The sequence below is a fragment of the Abramis brama genome (assembly GCF_963993115.1).
Source record: "Abramis brama genome assembly, chromosome: 15".
In the NCBI taxonomy this organism is placed as follows: Eukaryota; Metazoa; Chordata; class Actinopteri; order Cypriniformes; family Leuciscidae; genus Abramis; species Abramis brama.
The window spans coordinates 10,318,199-10,334,703 of record NC_139977.1 but is presented as its reverse complement, the minus strand read 5'-3'; the positions used below and the strand labels follow the sequence as shown (position 1 = coordinate 10,334,703).

Genomic DNA, 16,505 nt, shown 5'->3' with positions numbered 1-16,505 from the left:
CTCACTCCATCCATCTCTGTCATTCTCTCTCTCTTTCTCCTTCACTGAGCCTTTGCTGATGCACTCCTGGCCATTAATAAAAATTTTATACATAGTCAGGAAGTGCATTTGCAGCGGGAGCGGCTGGAGGCTCTCAGGCCGGCAGGAAATGAGCCTCTGGCTGGCGGCCAGCTCGGCTATTCCGAGGGGCCGTCAGCTCAGCCAATCAGAGAGTTTGGTTCACTTAATGGAATATGGATACTTCACCCCCAATCTATTAGCGACAATTACGTGGTGCGTAGGGGGGACAGGGAGTGTGTGTTTGTCTGTTATGAGAGGAGTTTGGGGTGTGTTTTGATGGGTTGTGTGTGTGTGTGTGTGTGTGTGTTCATATCTTCGCCCATGTCCATGTAATGGGGTGATGATGTGTAAGTATCTCCATGTGTGCATGGGACCAGGCGGCGAAAGGGGCAGCGGGGAAAGATGGAGAATGTGGAGGGGGGTGGGCATTAATTCTGATCAGATACAGATGGTGGTGTTTACGTAGCTCAGTGGTACAGAGCAGGAGGATGAGAGGGCTTGACTAGTTGTTTGGAAGAATAAGCTCCACTTGAGTGTGTGGGGTTAAGACCACTTTAAATATGATACTTCAAGAAATCAGGAAGAAGCTCACTTTGCTTTCTGGGGTGTAGTTTAAACGGACAGTTGTCATTTCCTTACCTTACCAAAACTATTTGACTTTATTTGGAACACAAAAGGACAATTTTTTTTTTATTATTCTATACCGGTCACTCTTTTCCATGACAGGGGTTTCAAGCTTCAAAAAGGAAGCAGAAGTACCATAAATGTAATTTTAGTGATTCATTTGACTCGTGCACTCTATTCCAAGTCCGACCAATAGGCACACATATATACAGTGTGAGTGAGTTGAACTTGACAACCAACTCGGTCTGATTTGTGAACAAATCATTCAAAGCACCACTGTGAAAATCAATTCATTGAAAAAAAAAAAAATGAAAAAAAATAATAATTCAGAAATTGCAGCCATTTGTAACCAATGTGTCGAGGCTTCCGTTGTCAGCAGCTTTGCAGGTATTTAGCAGTACAAAAACAGTTCATTATGCTGCTTGATATTGCAAACGGGTATTAGTTATTGCACTATTTTAATATATTATAATCATAAACTGATTTGGTGCACTTTGTTATTCTTCTAGTTTCCTACTTATAGCAGCTCAATTATTTTATGTGAACTATCCCTTTAAGCGATCTAGAAGAGGCAGGGTCGTGAATGAGGAGTGTTTTGTAACTCAATATTACAGCTTCATCTGCAGTGGTGCTTTGACATGGGAAGTGATCTTTACACTAACACTGTCATAACAGAACACACACGCACATTCACTCTTTGTTTCTCTATTTATCAAACCCCAAAATCAGTGTTTGTTTGCTTATCTAGCCTTGTTGTGTCTCTCTTTCTGCTTTTAATTTTCTAATTCTATCTCATTTTCATATTTGAGTTTGAAACACACAAACATGCAAATCCCTCTTGTTTACACACACACACACAGAATACATAGTGCCGGCAGAAATGAATGACTTTGTCAGCTGTGTGCCGGTCATTAACCAGGCCTTTTAACATTGATCCTTCTATGGGCCAGTAGTACATCTCTCTCTCTCTCTCTCTCTCTCTCTCTCTCTCAGGCAGTATGAGTGCCATGGGCTGAGGCAGTGGCAGGCCTTGAGGGAAAATGTTCCCATCACACTCACACACATACTGATAATGTGAGATGGATACATGCTATTGCATCATACAGATGGGTAGAGATAAAAAAGGACTTGAGTAATTGTACGTCATAGCTATATTATTTTAGGAAATTTGAACTATAACACCTATAAAAAAGAACTCTTTTTAAAATATATATTTTAACTTATTTTTATTTTAAAAAGATCCATTTAAATTATAAAATGTTTTGGTCACACTTTAGATTAGGTTCCAATTCTCACTATTAACTCTTTAAACCCAAAGTGTAACTCCGGTGGTAGGCTACTTCCACTTTATGTCACGTTTTCGCTCGTAACTTCATGAAACATGCTCCGATTTGCTCAAATGATATGCTCAAAAACCATAATCCATTGCGTCGATCACAAAATATTCTATCCTCACAGAGTTAGGACACATAAAACCGAACAGGCGCAAATGTATAGCTAAGTAAAATCAATTATAGCTTTCACGTGACGTTTACACTTGTAACATCAAGAAACTTGCACAGATCATAGAAAATGGCACATCATTACTTACAGTGCATGCTCCAAATTGAAATGAGTCCAAAATCAACATAATCCATTGCGTCGATCACGAGATATTCCTCATGGAGGAATCGTTTTAAAAATGGCCATGAGGGGGTGTCAAGGGCTAAACAAAAGGCTACCTTGATTCCAAATGCTGTAACTTGATTATTTTATGCTATTACCACAAAATTTGATCCAGATGCTGCTCACATGTAGAGGAACTTCACCAAAAAAGAATGGTCCTCCATGTTATTTCCTTCGTGAGTTATTGCATATCAAATTAGAAAGATATGTAAAATAATAATAAAACATTATTTATATATCTTTTGTCTTTTAACAGCAGTAATGATTTTTTTTTTCTAAAAAAACAGTACCTACCTTTTGACTCTCCTTGCAATAGTTTTGGAGTTTTGAGTCTTTACTTTTGTGTATGCCACTCAGAAAAAAACAACTCTAAACTAACTCCTTAAGGGCTTAAATGGTTAACTATTAACTACGACTTAGTAGTGTGCATTCATGGCCAGCTACAAGACTTTAAGATAAATAGGGATATTATCTGAAGAATATATTTGTTTTTAACTAAATTAGATGAACAATTCTGGGCCATTTTCCATTGGTTTAATATAGCCTTTTTTTAAAAAGGGCTTGCCTTTTACAAACATTCATTATAACCATTTTTAAAAATGTTGTTCAAATGTGAACACCATTAACAATCAGCATACAAACAACCATGTAAATGATCAAATATCTAATGCAAACAAACCATAAAATCAGTAGTTAAAAGTTTTACAGTTCTAGGTAAGAGGTTTGAGGACATTGGTTTCAAACATTTATTAAACTTAGTCTTAGAGCCTTAGATTGTCAGGCATTAACTTGTAAATTACATTTAGTTTTATTTATTTCTTTTCTTTTTATCAAATCATAAACATTGTGATGAAACGAGTTGCTTAAAAAATTGCTAGAACTTTAACGAGAGCATCTCTTGAATTTGCTGTCAGTTTCTAAATTTTAAAGTTTCTTTTTTTAAATTTTATAACATATGTATGGTATGTTTCATAAATAGCTGAATATTATGAGACCACAAAATGATGGGCAAAAGTAGAATCAAATACCAGTAAACAGAACTGTTACTGCTATTTATGCAGTAAATTAACATCTCATTGAACATTAGGTTATAGAGAGAGCATAAATTATACAAATTATATTGCGAACATAGTAGATATGTAGATAAGCTGATTCTTTTTTGGGGCTGAAGCTGTTCTGTCATGCGTTTTGAACGTGTTTTAGTATAGAGAAACCTTATTCACTCTCCTCTCTCATGCACTGTTTGGTCATCCTAGCTATTTCCCTCTACAGGAAGCCAGGAAGCACCCCTCTTCCTGCCCCATTACGCGCACACACACACACACACACACACACAAGTGCCAGCCTCATCAGCCCCGTGAAGGCCTCATCGACACGACAGCCATCGACACTGATCCTCAACAAACTCGTCTACATACCGGCGTGATGACTCCGATCTTCAACCAGATGTAACTGGATAAATATTCTGAATGTTCTGATCCAATCTGACTTCTGACCTGTGATGCTGTCTGAATCATAATCACACACTATTTGTTCATTGGCCAGAGGAGAACGAGACTGAGCCTGGTTTCTCCCAAGGTTTTTTTCTCCATTCTGTCACCTGATGGAGTTTTGGTTCCTTGCCACTGTTGCCTTGGCTTTTGGCTTGCTTATTCGGACATTTAATATTCAACAATATTACTGATGTGCCTTACTTAAGGTGGACGATGACGCAATTTTCTTCTATTATTTTCATGTTATCACTGTGAAGCTGCTTTGATACAATCTGTATTGTAAAAAAGCGCTATATAAATACAGGTGACTTGACTTGACTTGACATACACACATGCACGCACGCACACATATACAGTCACATACACACAAAATGTGTCCTGTTACCTTGGAGATACCTTCCATGTGCTATCAATAGACTGACATGGACACATATGAATATCCTGTATATTTAATGCATTCAAGTTTTTTTTTTTTTTTTTCATTTTAATTTACATTTCATTCTTGATCATTTCACTGCAATAATGATAAGGTTAAAACTTGTTGTCTGTTTAGCAATGACTGAAGTGAAGGAACATGGGCTGGGTTCCAATCTGTCATGCACTCGATTGAGACACTGAATTATTCACTGTTCTAGGATGTAACCTGCTCTAGGACAGCTGCTAGCTGGCACAAACACATCAGAATGGGTCAAAGAGTTCCCAAATGTTGAGTCTACAACCACATGAGGCTCTTATAGTTAAAAATGGCATGTGATGTTCATATACCTCGATGTTCTGTTCATGTTCACCAACTGTGACATTCTGTAAAATATCAAGGTCTTCCTTTATATATATATATATATATATATATATATATATATATATATATATATATATATTTATTCAATATACTTTTTTTCCTATACAGTGGTGCCAAATGTTCTTGGACACTTAAGACACACTTTTATTGCATTAGAAAAATTATCAAACCAAGTGGTATCTGCAAACAAACGTCTTTGCACAGAACTAACTTGCTTGTGTCAAAGTGATTTTAGTGGATGTATGAAGGCAGTTCTCCTCAAGTTCACACAGGTGTCCCAGTCATTACATGTGTTCAAAATCAGAAAGTGTCGATACCTTTTGGGTTAATTGACCGTTCGCAAAGACCCGCCCCCTTTAGATACTGTTGCTATGTCCGACAAGCCACGCCGATCTCACGCCCCACCATGTTCTCACGCGGAGCGGAGAGGACACTGACAACGCGCTGACAGACAGGACAGACCAGGTTACTTTTGATATAAACAAAGTCTCAACTTTCAAATTTGGTAATTTTTTAACTAAATTTAAACAATAAATACCGTTTTGTGGCTCTTTAATGTGTCTGACAGATCGCGGTAGAGCCTCAGTTAAAGCTGCTCGTGAACCGATCATCTCTTCCTTCTAGTTAAGTTATAGCATCAAATAAACATAAATGAACATAAGAAGGAATGTTGTTTTAACCGCGGAAAGACGTCAGTACATACCATTTTTCAAGTTCAAATCCTCCAACGTTAATCTACTAACTCTCCTGACTGCTTTGTTGGCCAAAAATGGCGGATTATGATTGGTCAGATTGCCTGTCAATCAAACTCCCTGCTAAGGGTCAATTCTGAACAGGATATCTACAGTAAATGTGATATTTTCTAATGCACAGATTCTACTTTTAACGGTAGCTTAAGTGCCCAAATACTTGGTACCACTGCATGCAAGTGAAAGATCAGCAAGAATGAAATTGTTGATATGTCTACAGAATGTTTACAGAACTGTTTGTCTCTTTATGGCTCCATGAACTTACACATATTCCTCCATAAAGTTCTTGTCAGTTATTGTGTTTCTCATCTCTGTCTCTTTCATTGTTTTCATCACCTTTCATATTGTTGACTCATATTTTCCTTCTTTATCTTTCTATCCATTTCTCACATTTCTCTCGCTCTCTTTTTCTCTCTATTTCTCTTTATCTCCTTTTCCCTTCCTCCCTCTATCCATCTTGTTAGGCTTAGCTCAGGGAATCATATAGAAAAGTTCCTGAGGGGGAGAAAATGAGAGATTGGGTTTCAGCCCGATGATGCCACTTAGCCATTAACTATCTCCTGCAAAACCAAGTGCCCCCCACCCCAACCCTCCTCAGCCCGGCCCTCCTTCCTTCTACCATTCATATCCAACCACCCCTCCTTCTCCTCCCCATCCCATCTCCCTCCCTCTCTCCCTCACTGTTTCCCACCCTTCATCTCTATCTCTCTCTCTCTCTCACACACACATACATACACACACTCTGGGAGTGAGTGGATGATCGCATGAGCAGGAAGCGCTGACCATACACAGATAGAGAGAGAGAAAAAGAGAGAGAGATAGACAGTCCAAGAGAGAAAATCCAGCACTCACACTTTCAGCTCATACTGAGAGACGACAAACTACAGAGCTGCTGCTGTGGTCTTTCCACACTGTTTTGTGGAAGTACTTTTGAAAAGCAAAGCTCCTCTCAGTTACTTTGCCCTGGGGACATTTTTGTTTCTTACTCAAATAAATTGGGATATTTCGTGTGACATGTTGCCCTCGTTTCTTCGTCTTACTTCTGAGTGCTCTTTGAACATGCAGTGCTCTGGCTTGATAAAGGCTGTTGGTGTTCTTCAGAGGGAATGACTGAGCACTGAGGAACCAGGATTGCTTGCACGTGTGGGACACTTGTGAAGAAGCATCAAGAGGCAGAAGAGAGAAAACTGCTCAAGAAAACATAAAGGAAAGAAAGAAAACAAGAAACAAACAAACATAAAACACTGCTTTGGCACAAAATGGATCTCCCTCCTTTTAGGGGTAAGAGATTCTTTATTTAAATCTCTTTAAGTCTTAGTCTTAATCTGTTTAAATCTTTTTCTTTTTTTTTTAGCTCAAACTGTATTCTCTTGAGATTCTCTAGATCTAGTTCTCCGAATGAAATATAATCTAGTTGACATATAATGGGAGTAGAATAGCATCCGAGTGAGAGATGATCTCTGTGTGTCGCCTACCCTGACCCAGCCAATGTACTGAGCTTCGGGTGTACAGGCATGGAATTGATTGTCCTCAAGGTTGGAGATGTCAATACTACCCAGTTTGTGCTGGCAGAGGCTGATGGAGAGTTTGGAAGTGGACATGGGACAGCGCTGCACACATGTGTGCTCACAATGGTCTATAGTGAAGTTTCTGTGTATTTGGAATTGGTTTATGATAAAGTTCTCAAAGTAGAGGCCAGCATAAAGGAATGTGAATTTTGTGAATGGAATGTGAATTTTGTGAATGGTGCAGATTAACAGTGAAAATGTCTCAAATTTCCTCACTGTGTCAATTCGTTTTATATTGTCATACTAGTTGTCAATATCTATTAATATTAATCTGTTAATATTTAGAGTTACAGTTTTAGATTTACATGTTTGTCAGTGTTTTGTGTGTGTGTTTTGCTCAATAATACTATATTTTTCTTATATATTCCTCCTTTCTCTAAGTAACCCTCCCCCCTTTCTCTTCTCAGTCTCTCTCTGTCTTTCTCTCACCCAAACTTGCTGGTCTGCAGTGTCTATTTCAGTCCTTCCTGGGGGTCGGATTCGGCACATCCGGAATCTCATACAGTTTATTGTCATTCAATCCCACTGTGTTCCCAGAGGGGCCTTTAGGGCAGATCCCAGGGTCCTGGTGCCTGACAACTCAAGTCCAGCCGCAGTTAAGCCTGGCCCCTAGGAGCATATATATGCCCTCTGCAAGGCCCCCGGCCCCTACCCCCCACGACTACCAGCTAATCAACCCTCAGTCAGCAATTGCCAATCTGCCACTCTATCTGAGTCAGAGAGAGAGAGCAGAAATGGAAAATGGATATCTCTAATGACAGTTAGCCTGCAGGAAGTCAGACTGGCCTGATGGCTGGCTGCAGAACTGCTGGATGCTTATCAGTGGCAGCAGGGGTCAATGAAAGGAGACTGGAGGCTTTAAAAATAGCACCACAGCATGATGTCATTGGCCAACTTCTCATCAGCCCCCAAACATCAGCAGCAGCACCTCATTCACCTGATGGTCACACCCATCAATAGATAAACAGGCTGAACAATCTTCAGCTGTTCCAATGTTGTCCAACGACCCTTTACGGGACGACTATTTTGCCTTTTCTCATTTGCCTGTTCTCATTTGCCTCCCTGTTTGGAGGTTTAAAGTTTCTCCCAGTCAGTGGAGTGTGGTGACTGTTATGAATAATATGCGCTTCTCATCCTCTTCCTGCCCTGGATTGGATTACTCTGGCCAAGGATGTGTGCAAGGTAACGGGTGCAAGGAGCCCCGGGGCAGAGCCGCGAGGTACAGCTCACTCAGCACTGATACTCCCAGAGCGCTGAGGCCTGTCTTCAGGTTACCCCTCATGGCAGGCAGGGCTGAGTAAACAAGGCCACTCTCTCCCTTCTTTTTCTCTCTCTGGCTCACTAGATGCAGCTGTCTCTCACTCTGAGCTGTATGCACAGTTCTGGGACATAAAGTGTGCCTTAACCTGGGACAGGTGTTATCTTCTTGTGCACTCACAGTCTACCATTTTCTTTTTTAGATCAGATGTCTGTTGCATGAATATTCCCCCTAGTATAGTGGTTTAAATGTGATAAAAAAAAGTTGGATGAGTGCTCATGTGACCTGAAAGAAAAAGAGAAATACAGACAGCCATTTGTGGTGAATGGGTATGGACTTGCTTTACTTCATCCAATGTTATGAAATGCTATCAAATTTGGAGAGCCAGATGCAGAATATCCTTTTAAATGATAAAACCATCCAGCAAAAAATAGAAGATGGAGTCTTCAGATGTGGGATCGGGAAAAAACAATACTTTGGATGAATGCTAGATTGCAGAAACAGATTCTGAACTGGCCTAAACTGATCCATTCAAGTGCTATGCTGAAGTAGTGTAGTGTAGTAACCTTCCTATTTCCCTCATTCCCAGTCATCACAATTTTATAAAATGTATCAGTTTCAGCAAAGTTTTTGCTCATTTAGAGTAATTCTTTTAGAGGTCATGGTCAGAACTTACAAATGAGAAGACTTGATCTGAACACCATAATCAATATCTCAGCATACACTCACAATGCAAGTAGACTTGAATCAACATGTCCAACGTCCAACGTTGAATGTTCCCTAAACAACAGCCAGTATCACTTTGGAAGGCACTCAAGTAGCAGTTATACACAGAATTTGTTTAAGAGAAAACACTGTTGTGCAAGCTCTACTGTAGAGACATGATAGACCAGTCCACAGCCCTAGTACGGCCTCGCCCTGGTGTGCGGTCTGGGGCAGGTGGAGCTAAAGAGTACTCTGGGACTAAGTAGGGAGTGGTAGTGTGCTCTTTGTTTGGGGTTTACTGTAAGTGTTGGGGTGATCTGCTGGACTTCCTGATGTCAGCACCTTACCTGCTATGCCACTGTAGTGTGACTTATCGACCCTCTGGCACCCTGACTGCTGCTGCTGGGTGCGGTGGAAGAATGTTTCAGGGGCTTTTATATAGCAGCTTCTGCTCTGGTCTTCTGCTTCACAGCTTATTTTACAAATGCACTATGCTCATTGACAGAGCATGGAAGTGGTTGGTGAACTCTACTGGGAGGCAGTTTACGGTTAATGGATGGTGGCTTTCCAAACGGTCTGGCTCAAGGGAAGTAACTCATGGGATAAATGGGTATTTCATTGATGATAACTTGAGAGGAACTTTTGTGGACGGAATTAATGGTGAGTGGGCAGTTAATTAGAAAGTAATAGTTTAGAATTTTTCTTTGTACCATTTCTCAGAGCCCAGGAAATACATCTTTTTGAGGTGTAATTTGGGTCTGTTTTTACACAAGATCTCTGCAAGTCAGTGGAAAGTTCCAAATAAACTCCAGTGTAGCCGCGAGTGATAAATGCTCCCAAGTGCCGACACACTTGAGGAAAACCACATGGAGAGGACATGTGCAAATGCTCAAACAAATATGCAACCAAAGTGCCTGACATGACACAGATGAGCTAACCCAAAACTTCCTCTCTGGCTTGCCCGCAGATGCGAGACTAAAAGTCCAATGTTGTTTTCGAACTCAGGCCCCAAATAATGAGCTCATGGAAATGAACAGCAGACCCCTTTCAACAATTAGATGGACTGATAGGACCTGACTACAGCTCTCTGCTGGGTTTGATGTAATTACTCTCCAGGACTTCTCTTTCCTCCTCTGTGTAATTTGCAAATGCATTTTGTGCTTCCGACCTGGGCCTCCTTATCTTGAGTTTCTGGCTGGGCAGTGGGAGCGGGGGAGGATGCTATCTTACTTTTTTTTTTTTTTTTTTTTTGCGAGAGCATTCAAGGCTCTTGCCAGGAATTCAGCTGACTGTGCCCCGGATGCTTGAGGGACTGGGAGCAGACACTGCTTCTTCTAATCACTGCTGTTGTGTATGGATTTCCGTTACTTGTTATGTCAGAAACAGCTCTCTTCTCATGGCCAATCTCTTCCTAGGCAGCCTAAAATGTTTGCTTTTTTCCCTATCACACATTGACTTTTGGAACAGTCTGAGAGTCTGACAAACATCAAAAAGTGGTCTTCTATCTCTTTATTTATGGAAGAAAACAAAACCCATCGCTATCTAATCCAATGCAATCCAATGTCTTGTTTGCCTATGACGTCCAATAATGCAAGCAACATGTTTCTCAATTCCAGGATGCTGATTATTTCCATGCACATTCCAAAAGCCATGTTGTTCCTGTTTATGAAGGATAAGGCCTAACAAAAGAAGGGCTGCAGGGAGGGGCAAAATTCCGCCAAGCTGCTGAGGAAGAGATACCTCAGGACACTAACACTAATTCTTTTGGGTTCCCCAGTTTCTCACAATTCATTGCTGTCAAATTCTTTGCTCTGGTTCCTATCCCTTGTGTTAACAGCTGTGTTGTCCAGATGCTAAATTACAGTGTGATGTCAATGGCGTTATCTCTCCATCCTCTGTGTCTAATAATAACCATAGCTTTAGCCATAGACCATCTGAACTTCAACCATTTAATTTGATTCTAAATCTAACACTGATCAATTTATTTTATCTTTTCATTCTACAGGTTTATCCGATGTACCCTGATATTGGTCAGCCTTGCAGCTCAGCCCCTATCCTGGTGGCCCTGAAAGAATGGATCCAGTACCACCTTTTCGGATGGACCCTGAAAGCCTGGATCTTCAACAGGTCCCTGTTTTGTCCATAGACCAGATCCATGCTATAAGGGCTAATAATGACTATGTGGAACGCCCTGTGGCGCTGGAGCCTGCCACTCAGGTTGGTGTCTTCTATGTGCATGATGAGCGACATCCTCAGATGTCTCGCAGTCAAAGTCAGCATCAACATTCCCACTTGGCCTACTTGAGTCGTTCCAGTACTGTGAGCTCCATGTCCCGCGGCAGTGCTGCTTCGGACCAGAGACTTCTTACAGGACTAACGCCTTCCCATTCTGGTCTGGCCACTGTGGTGCGGTCCCAGCCCAAAGGTGACTTGAAACCTGACTCACTAGGCAAAGGACTGGCTGACAGTGAGGACTTGGGCCTGCATCTCTTCATCTGTGAACGTTGCGGCCACTGTAAGTGCCAGGAGTGCTGTGCCCCTCGTAATTTGCCCTCCTGCTGGACCTGTGGCCAGCGCTGCTTGTGCTCAGCTGAAAAATTCTTGGAGTACGGCACTTGCCTGTGCTGTGTGAAGGGTCTGTTCTACCACTGCTCGGCAGATAAAGAGGACAACTGTGCTGACCGACCATGCTCCTGTTCCCCGGCTCACGCCTGCTCCCGCTGGAGTGCCATGGCCTTCCTGGCGCTCTGCCTGCCTTGCCTGTGCTGCTACCCTCCTGCCAAGCTGTGCCTCACTTTATGCCAGCGTGGCTACGATCGCGCCACACGTCCAGGCTGCCGATGTAGCAACACCAACACTGTGTGCCGCAAGATCTCTGCCACCAACCCTGCACCCTTTCGTAAAACCCTGGAGAAGCCTGTATGACAGGCTGAATGAGACTCTCGCAATTCTCCTTCGAGGAGACACCTCTATTGCTGAAGCAGCCGGAAAATTCTGCTAAATGAACTGACCAACTCTAAACCAATCAGGCCTCCCTACATCATGTTCATCATCATGTATGCTATCCAACCCCCCCCGCCTCCCCGTTTTTTTTTAGTAAACCCATGTCTATTTATTTATTTATTGGACTTTCCAAGATGGAGTTGGGTAATGTGAACCATATGTAACACAGGGAGTATGCTATCAAAATAAATGCAGAGGCTGTACTTAGTAAAAGGATCATCTAGGCATCGCTTTTAACAGAAAGTCAGCACTGAGTGTGTCTTCTTCAGCCTTACTGAATGGAAAAACTGTAAGCAAGCTGGTTCACTCTGACTTTACGTGGATACAGGGCACTGGTTAGGGAGGAGAGCCCAACCAAAATCTGACTATGTAAGTCAATTCTGTTTGACACCAAAAACAGGACCATTTAAAATCAGAAAATTAAGCTCACCTAAGAGGGATGTGTTTCAAGAGAGGCGGTAAAGAGAGACATTGTGTGCGAATGAGTGTGTAAGGAAGAAGAAGGGAAAATGTGTGCGTTTGTATGTGCATGTGTGTGCAGTCTCAGGCCGGCATCTGCTGTCAGCAGAAGCCTCTCTTTTTATTTTTAGAGGACCTACTCTGAAAGACAAAGTGTCTGGTCAGGTTTCCAGCCCAGGGCAGCCTGACGCCAACCTCTCCCAAGCACTCTTACATCCTCAACTCATTTTTTCTCAGCTGCCCATTGTACTTTCCAACTGTTGAACATCAGCGATAGGATCCCTGACCATTTCTGCATCCAACTATGCTGTGGGACCAAACATCAAAAGGGACTGTCTGTCCATCTTTGACAGTCAGGATGAGATACAAGCCATTACTTTGGACAAATCAGCCAGAAAACCTGTGGGACCATGCTTTAGGTTATCATCAGATCCGAGTTGTATCAGCAAAATGAAGCCATTGTGGTTCCCCAGCTCTGCTATACATGTGGCATGAGTATCTCTAAAGACATTGGCCTTTCCTGAGCTTCTCTGGTGTGCCCTGAATGCTTCGCAGAAAGTGAGGTTAATGGAAACTGTTGTGTCATCTGACAGGGAGAAGGGATTGTATTGAGACAAGGGCTTAGTCACCTGGCCAGAACGAGGTGAAAACCACACTTGGGAACAAGGTGAAACAGATGCACTGGCATCCAAAACTGGGAAGCAAGATGAATGAAATCCGTTTCAAGTGTGTGTGTTCTTCCCCCAAAAATGCACATCCTTGTGAGTTCCTTTGCTATATTTTTGTATGTACATAGAATTCTTATTGTATTTGTATTTTTATTCCATTTGTTTTAATCTGGTTATTATTATTACCATTACTTTCTATTACTGTTGGACATTAACCTTGTCAGAGACCTGGCTAATACTTAAGACTAACCATAATGCTGATTTTGTATTGTGGAGGAGAGGTCCCTTGTGCATAACACTTGTTTTGCATCGCAGTACAGTAAATTTCCAAAAAAATGTGAGAATTCTCTCTTATTGGTCACATCTATTTATCATAAATTGCTTTTGTCCTAAGAACAGAAACAATCACTCAGAACTGATCTAAAATATTTTGTGGTGTTCAGACAAGACCTAAACAGCCTGAAATATATTTTTTCCACCAAAAAAAAAAAAAGATTGGTAAAAGTCACACACAAGCTTCCAGAGCCAATCATATGTTTTTCTAACTACTCAATATTTACTGGCATGAGAGTAAATAACATGCATTACTATCAGAGTGTGTGGCAAACTTTCACAGTATGAAATAGTGAGAAGATACCTCTCCTCCACAGTTGCATCCCATAAGAATGGCTCCTCTAAGGAGTGTCTATGCTGTGGGGTTTCAGTGTGCAGGTACATACAATTTACAAGAATGCCTAACGGGTGCTGTCCGCAGTCTCTAAGTTAACCACTAAAAGTTCACCATGTTGTATTAGTAAGTATTGCTTTGGTACAATTGGCATCTTGTAAGTTGTAAAAGAATTAAAGGAGAATATATAAATAAATATATATATAAATCTATACAAATGAATCTATTATATATATATATATATATATATATATATATATATATATATATATATATATATATACATTTTACACTTTTTTGTTGCTGATATTATCATAAAGCCACAGATATTTATTTAAATGGTTGCAAGAAAAGCTATGTATTTATTTTGGGTGAATGATAAAAAGACATTGAATGAAAAGACCCATGTGATGATTTCAGCTTTTTTCAAAGAGGATTGGTGGATATGGCCATATGGCTATGGATAATAAATAAAAAGTTTTCAAATATTCTGTGTACAAAACTTGTTTTTACATCTGTGACAATTTACAATTCTGACTGTAAATTGAATTGCTTTTGATTTGAAATGTTTAGGAAAGATACAATTTAATGCAAGGCTTTAAAAGTACACGTACACCCACAGCTGCAATGCTGAGTCTACATGGTTGCATCTGTAGTTTTGTGGCGTTTGACTGCTATTCTGCAGATACCTGAAGGAGTTATTAAGCGCATAAGTGATCTGTTTAGAAGAAAATGCTGTGAAGTAGCAAATACTGTATATGCGTGGACACTGGTTTCAGTGCCGAGGGGTTCCGGTCAGTCTTTGTCTGTCTCTTTACTCCACTCCCCGCACTTCTGCCTGTTTGCCTCATAAATAAGTAATCAAGGCCAGCTTGTACTAATGGCCTTGGAAAAGAGGGACTAGAGATGTGTGTGTGTGTGTGTGTGTGTTACTTCAGATGTGTGAGAGTGTGTATGAGATGTGTTTGTATCACCATTTGTGCTGTTCATCACAGACACACAACCACGCCTCATTTTCCCAGAGCTTCAAAAGCATTAAGCCTGTTCCTCAACATCTTAATAGCCCACCATCTCTCTCTGCTTTGTCTATATGAGAAGACACTGCATGAATAATACAGTCTTGCCTTTATGTGTGAGTACATTCAGATGTACAGTGCATACATCAGTCTGGCATCTGCAGACACACGGTTCTTGATAGTACAGTATTTATTAAACCCATTAAAAGGAGAGTTCACCAAAAAATAAAATGAATTTACTTATTTAAAATATATATAAAAAATAATAGCATAAATTGTATTTCAGCATTCGTATAGTCATCAGAAGCTACTGTATGCGATAGATTCAACCCGATCTCACGGCAATTCGTACATATTTTACGAGGTGGCTAATTCGTACGAATTCATATGACCTCACTCGTACGAATTCATACGATTTTTGCTAAATCGTACATATTTTACGAGTTGCCGAATTCGTATGAATGACCTACCCCTGACCCCACCCCTAAACCTACTCATCACTGGGGTTTAGACAAATCGTACGAATTCGTACGAGTGAGGTCGTACGAATTCGTACGAATTAGCCACCTTTTACTCACTTGTACGAATTGGTCGTGAGATAGCGTTGGATAGATTTGTGTGAGGAACAGACAGAAATTTGTGAGAAAATTTAAACATCAAAGTAAACTAGGCTTTATAAAAGTTGTTTTGCATTATGGTTTTTAGTTAATATATACAGTTCAATTTGGGTTGTTTCATGAAACGTGTGCTCAAACAAGAGGTTATGTGCAATGACACAGGGTTCATCAAGATGTGTCATGGGATACAGTAAACCAGGACTGTCAAAAGTCAGAAAAGAAACTGACTCTGGAGGGATGCTCTTTGCTTTCTTAACCTTTAACCCAGCTAATAAAGAGCAAGAAGGGATGGGGTCGGTTGATCTTCTACCATCCTGACCTCATGGCCTCTGTAACCAGTGAATCCCCCTATGAGGGCCTTGTCTGGCGGGGACAGGCACTGTTGAGGACACTCCAGGGGTCGGGGATGGAGCTATAGAGGCTGTCAGTCAGAGCTCCATGCATGTGTCAATCACAGTGCAGCGGTGTGTGAAAATGGACCTTTTCTAAGACACCCTAATCCAAATGTAAAAACACTCCACTTAAAAGCAGCAGCATTAGGGCTTACAAATCACTTACATAATTGAGCAATATCAAAGCTCTTATTCTAAAATTAGATGTTTGCATTTATAATAGTTCAAAATCACGTGTGTTTGAAGCTCCTTCTGTTTTTGCACTAGCTGTATTAGCTTACATGTAAATGAGCCATTTGCCTTACTTAAGGCAAGACACTATAGTGGCAAAACCATTGTTTTTTCACGCACTGGTCAGTTTTGAAATTTTGGGCTGCGTGTATTTTCCTTCCATAAATTGTCTTCTCTCAGAGTAGTGGAAATAAAATAGTAGTGGAAGGAAACTGTTTATTGTATTCCACTTTATCTATTAGCATATGTGGATTTCAATTACAATACATATCTTTAAAGGCCATGTTCTCAAAATGAGTTTTTTTCTTGTACTGAGCCCGAAATCTCCACATCAGTAGCAGTTACAAACACCAAACTTTCCAGATGTATTCCTATCTATATTCTGAAGGTGTTTTACAGAGCAGTTTGTTCATATAACATTTGCCTGATTTACTGTATATAATTTTTTATTCCTAAAAATATGTTGTTTTTTTCTCTGGCTATTGATAGTATTTTCTGATTTATGGAGTGATAAAAAACAGATATCAAAAC

The 16,505-nt window shown here is 40.6% G+C and overlaps 1 protein-coding gene across 1 annotated transcript; it reads left to right on the top strand.

Moving 5' to 3' along the window:
* Nucleotides 1-6,132: 6,132 nt before the first annotated feature.
* LOC311097134 (protein sprouty homolog 2) lies at nt 6,133-13,376 on the top strand. The gene is made up of 2 exons (XM_084136635.1): nt 6,133-6,671; nt 10,927-13,376. The coding sequence occupies exon 2, from the start codon at nt 10,995-10,997 to the stop codon at nt 11,844-11,846; it is 852 nt and encodes a 283-aa protein (XP_083992761.1). The 5' UTR covers nt 6,133-6,671; nt 10,927-10,994; the 3' UTR covers nt 11,847-13,376.
* Nucleotides 13,377-16,505: the final 3,129 nt, after the last annotated feature.

Coding starts and splice junctions, on each gene's coding strand:
- LOC311097134 (XM_084136635.1), top strand. CDS start 10,995: ATGGATCCAGTACCACCTTTTCGGATGGACCCTGAAAGCCTGGATCTT.